At 42.2% G+C, this 21,509-nt stretch overlaps 3 protein-coding genes across 15 annotated transcripts in view; 1 reads left to right on the top strand and 2 right to left on the bottom strand.

Moving 5' to 3' along the window:
- gramd1a (GRAM domain containing 1A) overlaps positions 1-13,319 on the top strand; it is a 48,226-nt gene extending 34,907 nt beyond the window's left edge. For 3 of the 4 annotated variants that reach the window (XM_072716544.1, XM_072716545.1, XM_072716542.1), the window contains 4 exons: positions 138-216; positions 8,712-8,819; positions 9,245-9,365; positions 11,900-13,319. In XM_072716544.1, coding sequence (XP_072572645.1) covers positions 138-216; positions 8,712-8,819; positions 9,245-9,365; positions 11,900-11,986 — 395 coding nt within the window. In that variant the 3' untranslated portion in view covers positions 11,987-13,319. The remainder of the gene's footprint in view (positions 1-137; positions 217-8,711; positions 8,820-9,244; positions 9,366-11,899) is intronic. The other variant, XM_072716543.1, reaches the window with a different exon arrangement.
- LOC111840174 (uncharacterized) overlaps positions 1-21,509 on the bottom strand; it is a 77,396-nt gene that overhangs the window by 23,240 nt on the left and 32,647 nt on the right. The window lies entirely within an intron of this gene.
- The window catches only part of scn1ba (sodium channel, voltage-gated, type I, beta a), a 57,278-nt gene that overhangs the window by 9,820 nt on the left and 25,949 nt on the right, over positions 1-21,509 (bottom strand). For 6 of the 10 annotated variants that reach the window (XM_023804721.2, XM_023804719.2, XM_023804716.2 and 3 more), the window contains 2 exons: positions 17,664-17,805; positions 14,606-17,247 (listed from right to left, as the gene is read on the bottom strand). In XM_023804721.2, the coding sequence (XP_023660489.1) occupies positions 17,181-17,247; positions 17,664-17,805 (209 nt within the window). In that variant the 3' untranslated portion in view covers positions 14,606-17,180. Of the gene's footprint in view, positions 1-14,605; positions 17,248-17,663; positions 17,806-21,509 lie in introns of those variants that run through there. The other 4 variants (XR_011993027.1, XR_011993028.1, XR_011993029.1 and 1 more) reach the window with 1 other exon arrangement.

Raw genomic sequence — 21,509 nt, 5'->3', positions numbered from 1 at the left:
ACGGGTGAAGCGCGAGCGGGCGTAAGCGTTACTGTATGTGCACTGTCATACACAGCCAGTGAATTGTGATCTTTACAAGTTAGCATATAAACCCGTTGCAGTGTTCACTTCTTTTTCATTTGACCTCTTTCTTTAAGCTGCACATTTTTTGAAGCTGAGAGAACATTCAAGAGGAGGAAGTGCCAATACTATTACACTGCTCATCGTCAGCTTCATGTGAGTTTCCTCTTGTGCTGGTTCTGTCTGAGTCTCCAGCCACTGTGTGACTATGTGAATGGATGGATCCCTGCTGATGGTGAGAGGCAGCAGAATGGAGTCTGTAACTGGTAGATTGACCAGTGCATTGCAGTCAGGTACTCTGATTGTATGGTCATATTAAATTCTGTGGTTTTATTTGAGTGGTAACTATTGGTGGGTGATGTAAGGAATAATTGACGACGGGCCGTTGAATTATTAGAAAAATAATGCACACCCGAGGCCGTTACACCTCGGGTGTGCATTATTTTTCTAATAATTCAACGGTCCGGAGTCAATTATTCCGCTTATACTACGGTTGCCACACCTCAAGACATCGATCAGATGATATATTTCAAGGGATTCGTCTGGTTTTTCTACTTAAATCGCTATTGTGAGTAGGATTATTTCTTCCGCATCTCATCCAACGACTCTTTTGCTAGTTCCAAAACGTCATTAGCTGTTGTTTTTTTGGTGTTTTCTTCGTGTTTTTCTCCCTCGAGTATGTCTAGCTGTTCTTCGCTGATCGTTTTATGTCTTTTGTTGTTGCTGGCTGCCTTTGATGTCCGCTTCCGTTTATGTTGTTTTTCATCTGGACTGTCTAATACTGCTGCAGCCCAGTTGTTGAAAGTTTCATATTCACCGTAAATATTAAAATTTACTTTCGGAAAATCGTCTGTCATGTTGTTGTTTTTGTTAGTCCTGTGTGCTGTATAGGTACTGTATGCTAATTTCCGTTATTAAAGTTAACTATGCGAAGTGATATGGAACTGTAATACGGTCAAGAGAGCTGCCTGGAACTACGTTCGCCGTGCGTTTCCCTGAAAATAATTGCACACCTCAGAACGTTCGTCAGCCAATCAGATTCAAGCATTCAACGGTCCCGTAGTATAAATGACAATAATTTATGACTGGTACATGACAAGTGTTGCTGAGTTATTGCGAGAATCACTATACAGCACTACATTGACATATACATTTACATTTATTTAGCAGACGCTTTTGTCTAAAGCGATGTACAAGTGAGACAACACATTACAAACATATGTGTATCAGAGTTGACTAGGCACAGGTACAGCTAAGGTGGACTGTCAGGCAGAAGTGCACAAATTAGTGCTATTATTATAATGAAAACAAACCAGCAAGCACCTATCATGTGATACTTGCATGTTCAGAAGCTGCAACAGTACAACAAAAACGCCTTCATGTGAAATAAAGCAATTTCAGCCTGCATAACATTTCAGCACTGTCTGTATATCTGACTTCTTTGTCAATTATCTGTGTCAGTCGATCTCATCTTAGTGATTAGATGTTGAACTAAAAACTTAATGAATCTTTTCTAACCAGTTAGCTATCTTCGTAAAAAAATGTGTGTGTATATGTATATATGTGTGTGTGTATGTATGTGTGTGTGTGTGTGTGTGTGTGTATATATATATATATATATATATATATATATATATATATATATATATATATATATATATATATACCCAAAGAAACTTTATATACAATTGAGGACAAAATTATTAGCCCACCTATGAAAATCTCATTGTTTTAAAAGTATTTTCCCAAGTGCTGTTAAATAGAGCAAATAATATTTAACATGGCTTTTAAAACATCTCAGTTTTATTTTGGATGCTTACATTATTTTACTTTTCACACAGAAATGAAAATATTCCACAGAAACCAAAAACTACCATGGTCAAAATTATTAACCCTCCGGATATTAATAGTCAATTGTGTATCCTTTTTGTTGGATAACAGTCTGCAGTCATTTGTTGTAGTTTTCAAGAAGTCTCTGACAGCTCATCTGAGGAGTCCCAGCCCATTCTTCTTTGGCAAATCTCTCAAAATCTTCCAGATTTGATGGCCTTCAGGCATGGACCTTCTTCTTTAGTTCACCCCACAGATTTTCTATTGGGTTTAAGTCAGGGCTTTGTGCAAGCCACTCCATTACGTTCACTTTGGTCTTCTGGAGATAGTTCTTCACCAGGAGAGACGTATGTTTGGGATCGTTGTCGTGTTGGAAGACGAAGCGACGACCCAGACCCAGTTTTGCTGCTGACTGCTTAACGTTTTCTTTTAAGATCTCCAAAAACTTTTCTTTGTTCATAATTCCCTTCCACCTGAAGATTTCCAGTTCCTGATGCACTGAAGCATCCCCACAGCATAATGCTCCCACCACCGTGTTTCACTGTGGGGACGGTGTTCTTTGGGTTATACACCTCTCCCTTCCTTCTCCAAACATAAGCAGTGTCTTTATGGCCAAAAAGCTCTAGTTTAGTCTCATCTGACCATAGGACATGCTTCCAGTATGCATCATCTTTCTCCAGGTTGTCCTGAGAATACTTTCATCTGGCTTGAAGGTGTCTCTTCTGCAAAAGTGGAGTCCTTCTTGGTCTGCAACCTCGAAGACCATTCCTGTGCAGCGCTCTAGTGATTGTCTTCTTTGAGACCACAATTCCTGACTTGGCCAAGTCATTCTTTAGTGTCTTGGCAGTTGTTCTGGGGTCTTTAGACACATCTCTCACTAGTTTCCTTTCCAGGATCTTTGAAATCATCTGCTTCGTACCTCTGCCAGGCTTGTTCTGTACTGTGTGGCTCTTTGAATTTCTGGATTATACTTCTCACTCCAGTTCTTGATACTTGGAAACACTAACTTTCCACAATACATTACATAACTTTGTATGTAATGTATTGTCTCAAATGACAGCTGAATGACCCTTATTGAGGATTTTACACTGAGTTTTATACCTTCAGTTTTAACTTAATTGTTAAGTTAAATCACCTGTGAAATTAAAGCATTTCTTAAAGGGGGCTAATATTATTGTCCCTGGTCATTTTTGTTTTTTCTGAAATAATTCTGCTATTGTGTGCAAATATAAATAAATCATTCCTTCTAAAGAAAACTAATATGTTCAGAAATGCTATGTTGAAAATTCCTTGCTCTGTTAAAAATGCACTTTGGAAAATCTTGAAGAAACTTCAAATATCATAGGGGGGTTAAAGTTTGTCCTCAACTGTACCATATGACTGCTAAAAAAAATACTGCACTTGTGTCCTGTGTGAAACAACACACAGTCCATATGTGGGTTGGCTAGGCTGCTGAATAAACGGTGTGCATTAAGTAAGAATTACTTCCAAAAAAGGTTCTACTTTGATTGTGTGGAAATGGTTTAGTTTTGTTTAATATGACGTGGACCAATCTACTGCAATTCACAAGCTATATAAAAATATTGTTCATACAACAGTTGGCAACACAACCATTTATCTATTATTGTTTGTTTATATTTGTTATAAACTTTGTTGTACAGTGCACAGTTATTGATCAAAATAAATATTTATTTATACAGTGGTACCTCAGAACTTGAATTTAATCCATTCAGAACTCCAGATTGAATACTAAAAAGTTCAAGTCGTGATCGAATTTTCCCCATAAGAAATAATGGAAAGCCAATTAATTGGTTCCCAGCCCCAAAAAATTACACCTAAATATGTTTTTTTTAGCATTTAAACGCAAAATGAACTGGATAAAGAGCATATACTGTACTAAACACATCTCAGCACATTTATCAAAACTGTCATTTGTAAAGTAAGAAGATAAATGTATCCAAACAATGTGTCCTGCCCCAATCGTCCGCTCCTTCCACGTGCCACGCCCCCTCGTTAACCCTGTGTGGAATCCCCGTGTGATCAGCTGTTTCTGGTTGTCATTAGTCCTCTGTATTTCATCCGCGTTTCAGTTTGTTTCCCTCGTCCGGTCATTGTATTGTCCGTCTGCGTTTTGCCTGCCTTGCCTATAATTAAACCCCATATTCCCCAATACCCTGACGTCTGCGCCTTTGTCTCCGTTCCGTCCCGGCACAACAATATTATTATAATGTATTAATGGTTTATTATTAATAGTAAAATAATGAATAAAATCTTTATTTTTAAATGTATTTTATTATACACTCACCTAAAGGATTATTAGGAACACCATACTAATACGGTGTTTGACCCCCTTTCGCCTTCAGAACTGCCTTAATTCTACGTGGCATTGATTCAACAAGGTGCTGAAAGCATTCTTTAGAAATGTTGGCCCATATTGATAGGATAGCATCTTGCAGTTGATGGAGATTTGTGGGATGCACATACGGGGCACGAAGCTCCCGTTCCACCACATCCCAAAGATGCTCTATTGGGTTGAGATCTGGTGACTCTGGGGGCCATTTTAGTGCAGTGAACTCATTGTCATGTTCAAGAAACCAATTTGAAATGATTCAAGCTTTGTGACATGGTGCATTATCCTGCTGGAAGTAGCCATCAGAGGATGGGTACATGGTGGTCATAAAAGGATGGACATGGTCAGAAACAATGCTCAGGTAGGCCGTGGCATTTAAACGATGCCCAATTGGCACTAAGGGGCCTAAAGTGTGCCAAGAAAACATCCCCCACACCATTACACCACCACCACCAGCCTGCACAGTGGTAACAAGGCATGATGGATCCATGTTCTCATTCTGTTTACGCCAAATTCTGACTCTACCATTTGAATGTCGAGACTCATCAGACCAGGCAACATTTTTCCAGTCTTCAACTGTCCAATTTTGGTGAGCTCGTGCAAATTATAGTCTCTTTTTCCTATTTGTAGTGGAGATGAGTGGTACCCGGTGGGGTCTTCTGCTGTTGTAGCCCATCCGCCTCAAGGTTGTGCGTGTTGTGGCTTCACAAACGCTTTGCTGCATACCTCGGTTGTAACGAGTGGTTATTTCAGTCAAAGTTGCTCTTCTGTCAGCTTGAATCAGTCGGCCCATTCTCCTCTGACCTCTAGCATCAACAAGGCATTTTCGCCCACAGGACTGCCGCATACTGGATGTTTTTCCCTTTGCACACCATTCTTTGTAAACCCTAGAAATGGTTGTGCGTGAAAATCCCAGTAACTGAGCAGATTGTGAAATACTGAGACCGGCCCGTCTGGCACCAACAACCATGCCACGCTCAAAATTGCTTAAATCACCTTTCTTTCCCATTCTGACATTCAGTTTGGAGTTCAGGAGATTGTCTTGACCAGAACCACACCCCTAAATGCATTGAAGCAACTGCCATGTGATTGGTTGATTAGATAATTGCATTAATGAGAAATTGAACAGGTGTTCCTAATAATCCTTTAGGTGAGTGTATAATAATAATTACTGTTACTGTCTATCATTGTTTAAATGTATTTTTACTGTCTAAATATATGTATTCAGTTAGTGTAAACATGCTTGGTGCTGTCACAGTGAATGTGAGGCTGAGACTGAAGCTTTACCTTTTGTTTTCGCTGAGCATGACTCATTTCCCCGTGTGTACAAGTTATCTTAGGTCGCCATTCACGATTTTACTTCTGAGATTCAGATCGAGCTCTAGGTAATTTGGTTAAAAGTTGGTTCGACTTTTAAGAAATTTGACTTCTAATGAGTTCGAGAACTGAGGTACCACTGTACATAAGTTTGATATAAGTTTTATTTATTTTATAAATAAAAAAGGGGGCCGGAGGGTGTGTTCCAACTACAGGGGGATCACACTTCTCAGCCTCCCTGGGAAAGTCTATTCCGGGGTACTGGAGAGGAGGGTGAGATCGATAGTCGAATCTCGGATTCAGGAGGAACAATGCGGTTTTCGTCCTGGTCGTGGAACGCTGGACCAGCTTTATACCCTTGCAAGGGTACTGGAGGGGGCCTGGGAGTTTGCCTATCCAGTCTACATGTGTTTTGTGGATTTGGAAAAGGCTTACGACCGGGTTCCCCGAGGTGCTCTGTGGGGGGTGCTTCGAGAGTATGGGGTCCGGGGTCCACTGTTGTGGGCGATCCGGTCCCTGTACGAACGGAGCAGAAGCTTGGTCCGCATTGCCGGCAATAAGTCGGACGTGTTCCAGGTGCGTGTTGGGCTCCGCCAGGGCTGCCCTTTGTCATCGGTCCTGTTTATCATATTTATGGACAGGATTTCTAGGCGCAGCCAAGGCGTCGAGGGTGTCCAGTTTGGTGACCTCAGGATTGCCTCGCTGCTTTTTGCAGACGATGTTGTCCTGCTGGCTTCATCTGCTGGGGATCTCCAGCAGGCACTGGGGCGGTTCGCAGCCGAGTGCGAAGCGGCAGGGATGAGGATTAGCACCTCCAAGTCCGAGACCATGGTTCTCAGCCGGAAACGGGTGGTTTGCCCTCTTCGGGTTGGGGAAGACGTACTGCCTCAAGTGGAGGAGTTTAAGTATCTCGGGGTCTTGTTCTCGAGTGAGGGTAGGCGAGATCGGGAGCTGGATAGACGGATCGGAGCGGCGTCTGCAGTTCTGCAGGCGCTTAACCGGTCCGTCGTGGCTAAGAAAGAACTGAGCCAAAAAGCCAAGCTCTCGATCTATTGGTCCATCTTTGTCCCTACCCTCACCTATGGTCATGAGTTATGGGTAATGACCGAAAGAACGAGATCGCGAATACAAGCGGCCGAAATGAGGTTTCTCCGCAGGGTGTCTGGGCTCTCCCTTAGGGATAGGGTGAGAAGTTCGGATATCCGGGAGGGCCTCAGAGTAGAACCGCTGCTTCTTCACGTCGAAAGGAGCCAGTTGAGGTGGTTTGGACATCTGGTGCGGATGCCTCCTGGGCGGCTACCCGGAGAGGTTTTCCGTGCATGTCCTACAGGGAGGAGGCCCCGGGGCAGGCCCAGGACTCGCTGGAGGGATTATATCTCTCGGCTGGCCTGGGAACGCCTCGGTGTACCCCCCGAGGAGCTGGTGGGGTTAGCTGGGGAGAGGGAGGTCTGGGTGCCTCTACTGAAGCTGCTACCCCCGCGACCCGAACCCCGGACAAGCGGCAGATGATGGATGGATGGATGGTGTACTTGTTTGAACTTAAGTTTGATATTATTGATATTATAATGCATTACTTTTAAGGATTGAATTTTAGGTGAAGTTGAGTGGTTAAGTGTTTGAATGGTTAATCAACATTACGACATATATACCAAGTGTGATTGCCTTGTAAACAAACAAAAAAAAATATTTACATTTATATATGGATTGTGATTCTAACTAAAAATACTGTGATATGTAGGGCTACACGAAATCACATTACAATGTAATTGCGATTATATGACACTATAATTACCAGGGCTTCAGATGATGGGCGTGAACATTTGTCCAGATGCCATCTTTTCAGTACTATAAGGACGTTTACTTGTGCCCACAATTTAAGCAGATTAGTAATACCCCTAAAATATTAATGAGATGCGTATTGTGACACCCAAAAGTTAGTCATCTGAATTAATTCAGCATATCCCTATGTTAAATTTGGTTAGTGGAGCATGCCTCATATTACTGTTTTGGTATATCATGGAAGCAATAAGGACTGAAGTGGCGATGAAGAAAGGGACAGCTCAACAGCCACAACATTTTTTGAAAGAGGATATATTGTAGATAAACAAGGTAAAAAAGATGCCGGTGGTGTGATGGTACTTTTTGCAGTTTCAAGTCCGACATGTTATAAATGCATGCTTAGATTATCCAGAAACATTTCCCCTGACTCTTCACATGTTCTGCATAAAGAATATCAACTACTGCCCTCAGGCAGACATTTCAGAGTTCCTTCTTTCAAACCTATTCAGTTTAAAAAACCTTTTGTATTCCAATCTATCCTATTGTTGAATCAGTTATGGTAAAATCCAGTGCAATGGGGTGCATGTTATGGGTATTTGTATTTGTATGCCATGGGTTTGTCATGAGTTTTTACATGTATGATTATGTCTTTGTCATAAACGAGCCACCCAGGGATGCAATAAGAATTTCAGTCTATGACTGACAATAAAGTTGTATCGTATAGTATAAGCATATGCTGAATTTATACAGATTCATAATATTCCTAATTAGGCGCACTGTTAATCTGCTTACCAAATTGTGGGCGTAAGTAAACATGGTAGTACCGAAAAGCTGGCATCCGGACAAATGTTTTGTTCAACTCTAAAGCCCAGGTAATTAATTATGGCGCATGTGCCATACAATTGCGATGTGATATCACGCAGCCCTAGTGATATGACAATTTGATCACTGCCTGCCCCTAGTGGTAAACCTTCCAGTCATTGTCTTTGCATGGGGCTATACTCTGTTGGGAGATGCTGGGCTTTATATTTCTGCAGCTTACTTGCCTGTTGCCTGCTGTTTCTAACTTATCTGTATGTTTTCCCCTCTGTTCTCCACACTCCTCCCTTTCAATAGGGTCTGTATCAGGTACTGTATTTATTATCTATAATCATAAATGTCATACCTCAACAGAGGAAACTGTCAAGTGTTGTTATATTCAGCCTCAGTCAGATGTAAAAAGAAGTGAGAAGCTATTGTGCAATACTCCATTGCTTCTGCTTTTTGTCAGATGGCTGCCATTCTTTCTGTCAGATGGCTGCCATTCTCTTTCTGTGACTCCTCTACCTTCTGCTGTTTGTTTTATGTATCCTGTGTTCCTCCTCGTTGTTTTCAGTCTGCTGGTGCTCGTGGTTTTGAACATGCTGCTGTTCTACAAGCTGTGGTCTCTGGAGCATGCGGCATACACTCTGGAAACCTGGCACTCCTACTCCCACACAGACAGGTAGCAGCACAGTATTAACAACTTTTGTCCCAAAAGATAAATACACTTGAGTGTGTTTTGTGATGTCTATTGCTGTGTTCCATTTGAACTTACCTATTTTTCAAAATTTCAACTGGAACACCCCCTGAAGTCAGAATTTCCACTTATGATCTCTGAGCTCAAAATTCAAGATGTCTGCGCCCTTTATCAGCAGAAATTAAAGCTGAAGTTTTATACTGTTTATTAGCACTTACACCTTATTTGTGGCTCATTATATCTGTCATACTTACAGTACTGTCCAACTGCTATCTGTGGGCGTGTTGTTATGGTGTTCTTCAGTTGATGAGGTTTATTGCACCTTGAACTCTCAGATGAAGCACAGTGCTGTGTGTGCAGGCTGTAAATGTTTGCAGTAATGAAGTGAGGGTGTCTTCCTCATGTTGCAGTCCCCTGCCCCAAACTGTAGAGGAGTGGACACAGGTTATTCAGATGCACAGGCAGTTTCACCAGGCCCAACTGAATAAGTGGCAGCAAATTCTGAAATCGTCCGTCGCCATGCTGGACCAGGTAGACGTCCCATGTCCTTTTTTTCTGTCTATGTTGGTCCTTCCATGTAGTTTGTGGATTCTTATGAAGCTTTTTCACTGCCACCAAGAACCAAGCCATACTGTGAACTGGCGGTTTTCCATGGTAAAGAATGTGAGCTGTACCTGAGTCATAACCATGCTGACATGGCCAAAAACATGACCAAACTGAGCTGCTTCTTTCACCACCATCTGATAGGTCAGAATGCTTGGAGATACTGGTGTTCTGCGCATGGATTAAAGGAAAAAGCGTATATTCGGAATTCTATATTTTATTAATTATTAGTAACATCGCCCATCAAGATCCGTTCCTGGAACTTGAAAATTTCTTAACTCCTACTTAAAAAAATACTATAGAACAGCTGAACGTAATGGATTTGTAATGCAAATTTACATGAGCAAATGCTAGTTCCACTAACGTTTGATATTTGCATAGTTTGGCGATTCTCACAGTCATGCTAGTGGGAATTAGCACATAGTAAAAAAAAAATAAAAAATACTTATTGCACATAGTAAATCATGATACACCATGTGAACAGTAAATAAATGTTTCTTCAGTTTCACATCACTGTCACTCTGCAAACACTGTAACACCCTTACTGAGCCGACCCTTCTGCAGTGGAAAACCAAAGAGAGCTGGAACCATGCTGTATCTAGTCTCTCCGCAGTTCAGCTCTGGTTTTGGTCAGTTCCTGTATGCCAGTGGAAAAGCTCTAATATTTTCTTGTTTGGGGTGAGTGTTGTACTATGGGTTTTGTTTTGGTGAGTATTCCTTGTATGTGCAAACCCACTGAAATGTGACGTCTTGTAAATAGTTGAATTTTTCAGTAATAAAAATTGTAATACAAACTCTCTTACTACCATGACATATGGTAGGTACTATGGTTTACAGATGTACACTGCTCAAAAAAATAAAAGGGAACACTTTTTAATCAGAGTATAACATCAAGTCAGTTTAACTTCTGGGATATTGATCTGGTTAGTTAAGTAGCAGAGGGGGTTGTTAATCAGTTTCAGCTGCTTTGGTGTTAATGAAATTGCACTAGAGGGGCAACAATGAGACGACCACTAAAACAGGAATGATTTAACAGGTGGAGGCAACTGACATTTTGCCTGCCTCGTCTTTTCTGTTTTTTCACTAGTTTTGCATTTGGCTACAGTCAGTGACATAGAGGTGATACCTGGACCCTACAGAGGTTGCATGGGTAGTCAAACTCCTCCAGGATGGCGCATCAATACGTGCCATTGCCAGAAGGTTTGCTGTGTCTCCCAGCACAGTCATGGAGGAGGGTTCAGGAGACAGGCAGTTACTCTAGGAGAGCTGGACAGGGCCATAGAAGGTCCTTAACCCATCAGCAGAACCGGTATCATCTGCTTCGTGCAAGGATGAACAGGATGTGCACTGCCAGAGCCCTACGAAATGACCTCCAGCAGGCCACTGGTATGACTGTCTCTGAGCAAACAGACTTCATGAGGATGGCCTAAGGGGCCTCTAGTGGGCCCTGTGCTCAATGCCCAGCATTGTGGAGCTCGATTGGCATTTGCCATAGAATACCAGAATTGGCAGGTCTGCCACTGGCACCCTTTGCTTTTCACAGATGACAGCAGGTTCACCCTGAACACATGTGACAGATGTGAAAGGATCTGAAGAAGCCATGGAAAACCTTATGCTGCCTGTAACATTGTTCAGCATGACCGGTTTAGTGGTGGGTCAGTGATGGTCTGGGGAGGCATATGCATGGAGGGAGCACAGATCTCTACTGGCTATACAACGGCACCTTTTTTCTTCCCATTGAGATCTGATGTGTTTTCAAAGTGTTCCTTTAATTTTTTGAGCAGTATATTTTGGATTTAATTGCTTAACTAATTCTTTTAGACTAAACTGTTTTACACATTTATGTGGTTTAATTCTAGAATAGCACTTGAATTAATGTCCTTAGTCACTATGCAGTAAGGTTTATTAATGTAAATTTCAACCTCTCAAATCATTCAAAAATAAGTATGACTTGTGTAGAATAACTCCCGCATCACAATTTTATCGTTGATGATGTGTGAGAGTGAAAGGATGAACAAGAGGTTTCATAGACAAGATCAAATTCTTTGCTTGTTGGTGCAAAAACTACTAGTGCAGATTATACACCACAACGATATGCTAAGAAAACTGCAAAACAAGAAATATGAGAGATCTACAAATATCCACACAAATTTGAATAGCCTATAACCCTTGTATGCAGTGCTCCAGATCAGTAATTATGATTATGATAATAGAACAGAAGAAGATAACTGAATCAAAATATAATTTGTGTTAGTTTTAAACCAGCCTAACTAATTAAATCATATCTGAGTGAGCAATGCCACACTTTGAAGCAATATGCAACATATAAGTCTCAATTAGCTCCATTTTTTATTCAATGTCAGAACAATTTCTGAAGTAATATCTTGTATCAGAAAACAATGTTTTCCATGTTTGGGAGACTGATCTATTTCCCTGTCCTCCTTTTCCCTGTCCATCTGCAGATGAAACACTCTCTGGAGAAGCTGCAGAGAGGAATTGTCACTCCTGAAGTAGGACAGGCCTCCCCCTCAGAGCCGCCCACAGACTAATCCTCTCAGCAGCAAGCCTGTCTGCTGCAAACTGCACGTCGAGGACTCCCCATTTTGCTGCGTGTGAGTAGTTATTCTCCATGGGAAGAGTTCTGGAAAACCCAGACTTACAAAAAAGGCAGTGCAATAGTAACAGGAGTGCAGGATGTTCAGGCAAGCCAACAATGACCCCCATGTTTACCCACAGCACCTCTGGCCTAGGGCCTAAATTCCTGGTTCATTGTGCTCCAGCATAAAACATGATTTAGCACCATCTGGTTGGCTATGCTTAAAAGCGACACATGGTAGGTTTTCACACCAATTTGTGAGCATCTTAAAGAAGGTGCTGTTTCTCAAGAAAGGAAATGAGATGTGTATAGGACACCAACACAACATATGCGCACCTGGCAGCCTGCTTCTCCTGCCACTTTATTGCAGTCAAACCTGTGTCTTGCCCTGCTAATATTCAATTGTCAATCTATGCCCAAGTGAACTTTTCTACGTTAAAGATGAAACCGCTCCTCGTTTTCTGTGCATCCAATCTTAAATTATCATTTCATGGGTTCTGAAAGGGGGAATATGGTGAACTGATGCACGTTAGTCACAGTATTTATTACTGACTAAAAAGTAATTTTGTCTCCTCTAATCATGGACCAAGAAAGGGTGAAATAATTTGAACTTGATGTCTATTGTAACAACAATGATAATGGTTTGAAATGAAAAAGAAAATAGTTGTGCTGCAAGAGAGAAGCAAGTGTATTTGAACAACACTAGTTATTTTTATTATGGTTTCTTATTTTAAACCTTATCTGTTAATTTTCATTGCATCTTCATGTATCTTAACTATATGTATAAATATTTTGTTGATAGGATATGTAAGATCTTTGATTTGCATGCCTTTTTTCCCCTGTTAGTTCTGGGAAACAAATCCCTTAGTCTAACAATGTGTTTATGTAACTGGATTATGGAACTGATTAGGACTTTTAGGGGTCTTAGCCCAAAGGAAGAACCAGAAATTTTGCAGTATTATGTCCATCTCCTGCCCCACCCTGGGTTGTGCCTGTAGCCTCTGGGATAAGCTCCGGACTCTCCATGACCCTGAATAGGACGAGCAGTTTCAGAAAATGGATGGATGAATATCTGTCTCCCATCAGCTCTCTCTCCTCTTCCCTCCATGGCACTATCTCTTGCCTTCTGGTGCATCTGTTGCAAAAGTGTCAGGGCCTTGCTGTGCATGGCTCTCAGGAAGTGATGAAATGATGTATTGTAGACATCACTTGGATGTATTTACTGTATAATTGAATTGCATATTTAATTGTTTCATGAGGATTAAGTATAAATAACTTCTACTGTGCAGCTTTTTTGTCATTTCTGGGGTGGTGTTTCATTGTGGTGCATTTGGGATGAAGGGCCACACAGGAGTCTGAAGAGTGGAAACAAATGTCCAACTGAAGTCATCCTCACATGAATCTCCCTCCCTCTCTTTGACACTTTGGTGTCACAATGCATAGATATCTTAATTACATTAAAAATAACATCATATGCCCCTAACTTAACGATGGTTTTACTTTACAATGGTGTGATACTGATGTACATTCAGTAGTCATCAAACAATGAATTTTTTCCTGATCCTGGGCTAGCAATACACTGTATGGTATTTTCACATTATGATGGATTCATTGGACCGCAACCCCATCAAGTCGAGGAGTAGCTGCATTGTTGATACGAACATATTTCACAGTACATTAAATCCATAAAAAATAAAAATTAAAGTTTCTGGTGTAATTATTACAATTTGACTTAAGAGTCCCAGGTAAACGGAGGTTTTATTGTTTTAATAGCATGTCTATTTCTTATACGTATGATCTCAAGGACATGGCTAAGCTACAGCACTCATCTAAAACCTTGAGCATGCCTTAACACTGTATTCATACTGTGTACCAGTATGAATAATGTACATAAACATAAATGCTAACTGGAGTAGGAAAATATAACAACCTGCATCACCTAATCATTCTGGGATCTTTTTCCCCCATCAAGATGTCATGTCAAAAAACCCTTTTATTCTGAAAATGAAAGCATATCGGTAGCTTACTACTGTTATGCTCATCCTTATCCTTCAACAAATAAAGTGTTACAATGAAACAGTGAATTTTGTGCAGAACAATTGACATTACCTTGAAAATGCAACAAAAATGTAATTAAAAGCCCTTCAGTTTGTGGCAGAATGCACGCAAGGGACATGTACATGTGACATGCCCATATTTTGGTGTTTCTCCCCCCAAAGTGTATATCTAATCTAAACATGCATAAACCCCAGACTTAAGTGCATGGGAGAATTGACTTTAAATGTTCTTACTCTTATACTTGATCTACCAATAGTCGAATGATTAATTTGTACCAGTTTGCAATTGTTTGAAAACCCATTGCACTGAAACTGGTGGCATTATAAGAGTAATATTAACAGTAGTGTTTTTCTCAGGTGCCAGTAACTTCAAAAAGCAGAAGTTAAGAAATGTCTTCTAAAACCAAATACTTTTTCTGTTACTATATACTAATCAAAACATATATAATGTAGTTTGTCAGGTTTTATGTCAGGTTTTTTGTTATGGCTATCAAATAAAATCACAATCATTCATGTACCATACTTGTATTTCTTTATTTATAAAGACTTAAGAGCACACAAAATTTTATGGTATTGCATTCACGTGTTAAATTTCTACTGTCAGTATTAGATTTTTACTATGTGAAAATATGGCAAAATTATTAAATAAGGAATGCTTTATCATGGTTAAGCTGAACACTAATATACTGTCTGTATAAAATCATTTGTCAAACCTGATGGTGTTTATCATTTATTTCATGTATATTTAAATGAGGCATACACTTAACTGCTTGGGTTTCAAAATAAATTTGTCAGTTGCAAGGTATCTGAATTCCATGAAAAAAAGATTTGCAGTTTCACGAATGAACTGGTGACAATGTTGGTAAAATTCCTAGTAAAGTCCTATATATTTTGCGAATTATAAATGTTTTTTTAATACAGACTCCAGTCTCAAAATACATGCACGTTAAACTGTATTTAGTATATTTTAATTGCACTGGGTGGTAGAAATTAAAATATGTGATGTACAAATTTACATATAGTGTATGCATATGCAGTGTTGGCTTTGTACAGTTTAATAAATAAATACTTTGTAACATAGTTCTATAGGTATTATAGAAGCTGGACTGAGGTAGAACCCTTTTTCTTCTGGGAGTTCTGAACAGTAGAGGTATACAAAACTATAACAATCAACATAGTTTCAGCATTTTTACATGCCATCTGCTAACAATTCAATCTCGGAAGATTTTAGAAAGTTCAGAGAAATCTGAGAAATTTCTATCAAATTTCAAATTAATAATGCAGGAAAAAAATACATTTTTGTCAACAAAGACTTTACATATGTTAGTATCCTTATCGGTACCTTAATCACATGCATTGCTTTATAGAGATAAATATAATTCGGTAAATATAATATACACTCACCTAAAGGATTATTAGGAACACCATACTAATACGGTGTTTGACCCCCTTTCGCCATCAGAACTGCCTTAATTCTACGTGGCATTGATTCAACAAGGTACTGAAAGCATTCTTTAGAAATGTTGGCCCATATTGATAGGATAGCATCTTGCAGTTGATGGAGATTTGTGGGATGCACATCCAGGGTACGAAGCTCCCGTTCCACCACATCCCAAAGATGCTCTATTGGGTTGAGATCTGGTGACTGTGGGGGCCATTGTAGTACAGTGAACTCATTGTCATGTTCAAGAAACCAATTTGAGCTTTGTGACAAGGTGCATTATCCTGCTGGAAGTAGCCATCAGAGGCTGGGTACATGGTGGTCATAAAGGGATGGACATGGTCAGAAACAATTCTCAGGTAGGCCGTGGCATTTAAACGATGCCCAATTGGCACTAAGGGGCCTAAAGTGTGCCAAGAAAACATCCCCACACCATTACACCACCACCACCAGCCTGCACAGTGGTAACAAGGCATGATGGATCCATGTTCTCATTCTGTTTACGCCAAATTCTGACTCTACCATTTGAATGTCTCAACAGAAATCGAGACTCATCAGACCAGGCAACATTTTTCCAGACTTCAACTGTCCAATTTTGGTGAGCTCGTGCAAATTGTAGCCTCTTTTTCCTATTTGTAGTGGAGATGAGTGGTACCCGGTGGGGTCTTCTGCTGTTGTAGCCCATCCGCCTCAAGGTTGTGCATGTTGTGGCTTCACAAATGCTTTGCTGCATACCTCAGTTGTAACGAGTGGTTATTTCAGTCAAAGTTGCTCTTCTATCAGCTTGAATCAGTCGGCCCATTCTCCTCTGACCTCTAGCATCAACAAGGCATTTTCGCCCACAGGACTGCCGCATACTGGATGTTTTTCCCTTTGCACACCATTCTTTGTAAACCCTAGAAATGGTTGTGCGTCAAAATCCCAGTAACTGAGCAGATTGTGAAATACTCAGATGGGCCCATCTGGCACCAACAACCATGCCACGCTCAAAATTGCTTAAATCACCTTTCTTTCCCATTCTGACATTCAGTTTGGAGTTCAGGAGATTGTCTTGACCAGGACCACACCCCTAAATGCATTGAAGCAACTGCCATGTGATTGGTTGATTAGATAATTGCATTAATGAGAAATTGAACAGGTGTTCCTAATAATCCTTTAGGTGAGTGTATAAAGCCCATTGCCTCTAGACTACATGAACAGTCATTTCAGCAGTTTTACTGATGATACTCCCTTAATGATCTTTAGGATTGTACATATTTATATACATATCAATATGCCCATTATTTTGGTTTAAGAATCAATCTGTACTAGTTACTTTTTCATACATTTATATAACACCCATCACCCACACCATATTTAATACTAAAATACAAAAAAATTAAGTCTTCAATTTTCTTCACATTAAAATAGTCCTAATGTACATACAGGTTTGTCATAGATTTTTTTTGTTGATGTAAAACTAAAAATATGATGGACATATTTCAAGGAATTAACTTGTCGTTAATGCTTTATGTAACAACACATCAATGTTGTTGATCACAGATTACAAAAATAAAACGTTAGCAAAGTACTCTGTATTGTATCCTGGGATGTTTCCAGAGCAAGGTAGCATAGATAAGGAAAAGAAAAAGCCACGCATGTTACCTGTGCTATTCTGCCACCTGCACTCCAGCACAGTTATCTTTACTCTCTGAAGCTATAGCTAGATATTCAGCCCTGAAGAGGAAAAGCAGAAAGGCAGAGGTTAGCACTGAGCAAGAATGAGTATGGCAGGCAAAATGGTAGCCCTAAAGGCTAAATTATACATCTGTGTAGAATCTATGCTGTAGGCTGTCATGTATCTGTGTACTCCACACCGTAGCCTGATGTGCACCTCCCCAGAAATGTAACTACAATCGTCATGTTATGGCATAGTAAACTTTGCAGGCTACAAGGCTATGAAACACTAAGCATAGATTCTATGCAGAAGTATAAATCAGCCTTTAGGCATATGAAGCTGACTGCAGAAGCTGAAGATGACCGATGACACTATTAGTGTCATGGTAACTGAGAGACATTGAAGAAGGAGGAAATGATGAGCTTTTTGTCTGTGTAAGAATAAGAAAATGGAGAACCATGTGGGATGTACTCACGCGCTCTCTCGAAGTGCCTCCTCACCAGCTGCTGCTATCTTCCGGTAGCAGTAGACCATCTCCACCACCAACCACAGCTGTAGTCCAATAATAGACACATACATCATCACCTCTGACAAAATGGACGCCATCCCTCTGGTGGCTGGAGGTAGGAACAAGGGAAAGAAAAACAGCAGCAATTCATATGTAATATTTTTTTTTATGTAGCAGGCAGAATTGCCATAAACATTGCATCTTACCTTATTCTTGCCGCCCTGTTTTAGAGTGAGACAGAAAAATGTAGTATTCTTTAACTCTTAAATATTTAAATGTGGATTGGTCAGGTTCAGAAAGTAAATATCCAAAGATTTTGTTTTAACCAACCAATTAAGCATGAAGAGTGACAGTTACTCAGCTGGTCAGATGAAACAAAATCTTGGTCTGGATTTTTATTTTCTGGGCCAGACCTATCCACCTCTGTAAATATTACTTGTTTCAGTATAGAAAATCAAATATGCTCTGCCATACAATTGAGCAATATACATTTAATCCATCCATCCATCCATCCATTAGCTTCCGCTTATCCGAGGTCGGGTCACGGGGGCAGCAGTCTCAGTAGGGGAACCCAGACTTCCCTCTCCCCGGCCACTTCTTCCAGCTCCTCTGGGAGTCCCGAGGCATTCCCAGGCCAGCCGAGAGACATAGTCCCTTCAGCGTGTCCTAGGTCTTCCCCGGGGCCTCCTTCCAGTGGGACATGCCCGGAACACCTCACCAGGGAGGCGTCCAGGAGGCATCCTAAGCAGATGCCCGAGCCACCTCATCTGGCTCCTCTCAATGCGGAGGAGCAGCGGCTCTACTCTGAGTCTCTCCCGAATGACCGAGCTCCTCACTCTATCTCTAAGGGAGAACCCAGCCACCCTGCGGAGAAAACTAATTTCGGCCGCTTGCACTCGCGATCTCGTTCTTTCAGTCACTACCCACAGCTCGTGATTATAGGTGAGGGTAGGAACGTATATCGACTGGTAAATCGAGAGCTTTGCCTTTTGGCTCAGCTCCTTCTTCACCACGACAGACTGATGCAACGCCCGCATCACTGCTGACGCTGCACCGATCCGCCTGTCGATCTCCCGTTCCATCCTTCCCTCACTCGTGAAACAAGACCCCAAGATACTTAAAGTCCTCCACTTGGGGAAGGACCTCCTCCCTGACCCGGAGAGAGCACTCCACCCTTTTCCGGCTGAGGACCATGGTCTCAGATTTGGAGGTGCTGATTTTCATTCCAGCCGCTTCACACTCGGCTGCGAACTGCTCCAGTGAGAGCTGAAGGTCATGGTCTGATGAGGCCAACAGAACCACATCATCTGCAAAAAGCAGAGACCTAATCCTGAGGTCACCAAACCAGACACCCTCAACGCCCTGGCTGCGCCTAGAAATTCTGTCCATAAAAGTTATGAACAGAATCTGTGATAAGGGGCAGCTCTGGCGGAGTCCAACCCTCACCGGGAACGAGTCCGAACTTACTGCCGGCAATGCAGACCAAGCTCTGACACTGGTTGTACAGGGACCGAACAGCCCTTATAAGGCAGCCCGGCACCCCATACTCCCGGAGCACTCCCCACAGGACTCCCCAAGGGACGCGGTCGAATGCCTTCTCCAAGTCCACAAAGCGCATGTAGACTGGTTGGGCAAACTCCCACACACCCTCAAGGACCCTGCCGAGAGTATAGAGCTGGTCCACTGTTCCACGGCCAGGGCAAAAACCACACTGCTCCTCCTGAATGCGAGGTTCGACTATCCGACGGACCCTCTTCTCCAGCACCCCCGAATAGACCTTACCAGGGAGGCTGAGGAGTGTGATCCCCCTATAGTTGGAACACACCCTCCGGTCCCCCTTCTTGAAGAGTGGGACCACCACCCCGGTCTGCCAATCCAGAGGCACCGCCCTCGATGTCCACGTGATGCCGCAGATGCGTGTCAACCAAGACAGCCCCGCAACATCCAGAGCCTTGAGGAACTCCGGGCGGATCTCATCCACCCCCGGGGCCCGGCCACTGAGGAGCTTTTTAACTCTCTGGGGTCGAGTATGTCGTCGGCGACATCGCGTACTTTTCGCGTCTATTTCAGTTTATATCTCGCTGAAATCTTAATGTAGAATCATGAAAAAAACGCTGGCTAAATCCGTAATCTGTCTTCTTTTCAAAACGTCCATTGTCGGAAGTATTAAAGTTTTTTTAATTAGGATAAATCGGCAAAAAAGTAAACCATGTCATCTTACTTTGTTTTACCTGCATCGGGGGCGTGTAGTACCGCTCTCACCCGAAGATCGCTATTCACATTCTAAATAGCCGCATTAGCGCGTATTCAAATCGCATTCGCATGGTAATTTGATTAACAGCGCAACGGTGAAACGCGATCCAGATACATCCCCTTCAGCGCCATAAAAGGGGGTTGGGGACGTGGCCAGGTGACAATGGCTCATTCATACACATGAAAGTTGCTACATATTCAATGAAAGGAGCCAGAAATAGTGACATGAGTTAGGTTTTTCTTATTTATTTATCCAAATGAGTGTTGCATCTACACCATTTAGTCATCTTCATGTAGCCAAGACTTTGGTGATCAGATATCTGGGATCAAAACAAACTGCCAGCATTGCTTACTATGTACTTTTATAATGTTTCTGCAAGTGTTCCAAACTGCATTTTGCAATGTCTATACTTTAATGTCAAATTTCAAACTTAACAAAAATCTGACATATTTACAATATATATTAAAATAAAGATGAGTGTAATGGCAAAACAAATATATAAGAAATAATTTATTTGCCATGAATTAAGTTTATGATATTTGAAGAAATGTGTGATCATGCCCCAGTCAGTGAAAGTGTGTTTCCTACCCCTAGGCTCCAGAGGGTTAACCACCCCAGCGACCTCTGCCCCAGAGATAGGCGAGTCCACCCCCAAGTCCCCAGACTCTGCTTCCTCATTGGAAGGCGTGTCGGTGGGATTTAGGAGGTTCTCGAAGTATTCCCTCCACCGACCCACAACATCCCGAGCTGAGGTCAGCAGTGCACTATCCCCACCATAAACAGTGTTGATGCTGCACCGCTTTCCCACTCTGAGATGCCGGATGGTGGACCAGAATCTCCTCGAAGCCGTCCGGAAGTCGTTCTCCGTGGCCTCGCCAAACTCCTCCCATACCCGAGTTTTCGCCTCAGCGATCGCCGAAGCCACGTTCCGCTTGGCCCGCCGGTACTCATCAGCTGCTTCCGGAGTCGCACAGGCTAAAAAGGCCCGATAGGACTCCTTCTTCAGATTGACGGCATCCCTCACTGCCGGTGTCCACCAGCGGGTTCGGGGATTGTAGCCGCAACAAGCACCGACCACCTTACGGCCACAGCTCCGGTCAGCCGCCTCGACAATGGAGGCGCGGAACATGGCCCATTCGGACTCAATGTCCCCCGCCTCCCCCGGGACATGGGCAAAGTTCTGCCGGAGGTAGGAGTTGAAACTCCCCCTGACAGGGGATTCCGCCAGACGTTCCCATCAGACCCGCACTATACGCTTGGGTCTACCAGGTCTGACTGGCTTCCTCCTCCACCAGCGGAGCCAACCCACCACCAGGTGGTGATCGGTTGACAGCTCCGCCCCTCTCCTCACCCGAGTGTCCAATACATGCGGCCGCAAGTCCGATGACACGACCACAAAGTCGATCATCGAACTGCGGCCTAGGGTGTCCTGGTGCCAAGTGCACATATGGACACCCTTATGCCTGAACATGGTGTTCATTATGGACAATTCGTGACGGGCACAAAAGTCCAATAATAAAACACCACTCGGGTTCAGTGGGTCAGGGTTCAGATCGGGG

The sequence above is a fragment of the Paramormyrops kingsleyae genome, chromosome 9 (genome assembly GCF_048594095.1).
Source record: "Paramormyrops kingsleyae isolate MSU_618 chromosome 9, PKINGS_0.4, whole genome shotgun sequence".
Lineage (NCBI taxonomy): Eukaryota > Metazoa > Chordata > Actinopteri > Osteoglossiformes > Mormyridae > Paramormyrops > Paramormyrops kingsleyae.
This window is presented reverse-complemented; position numbering and strand designations above follow the sequence as displayed.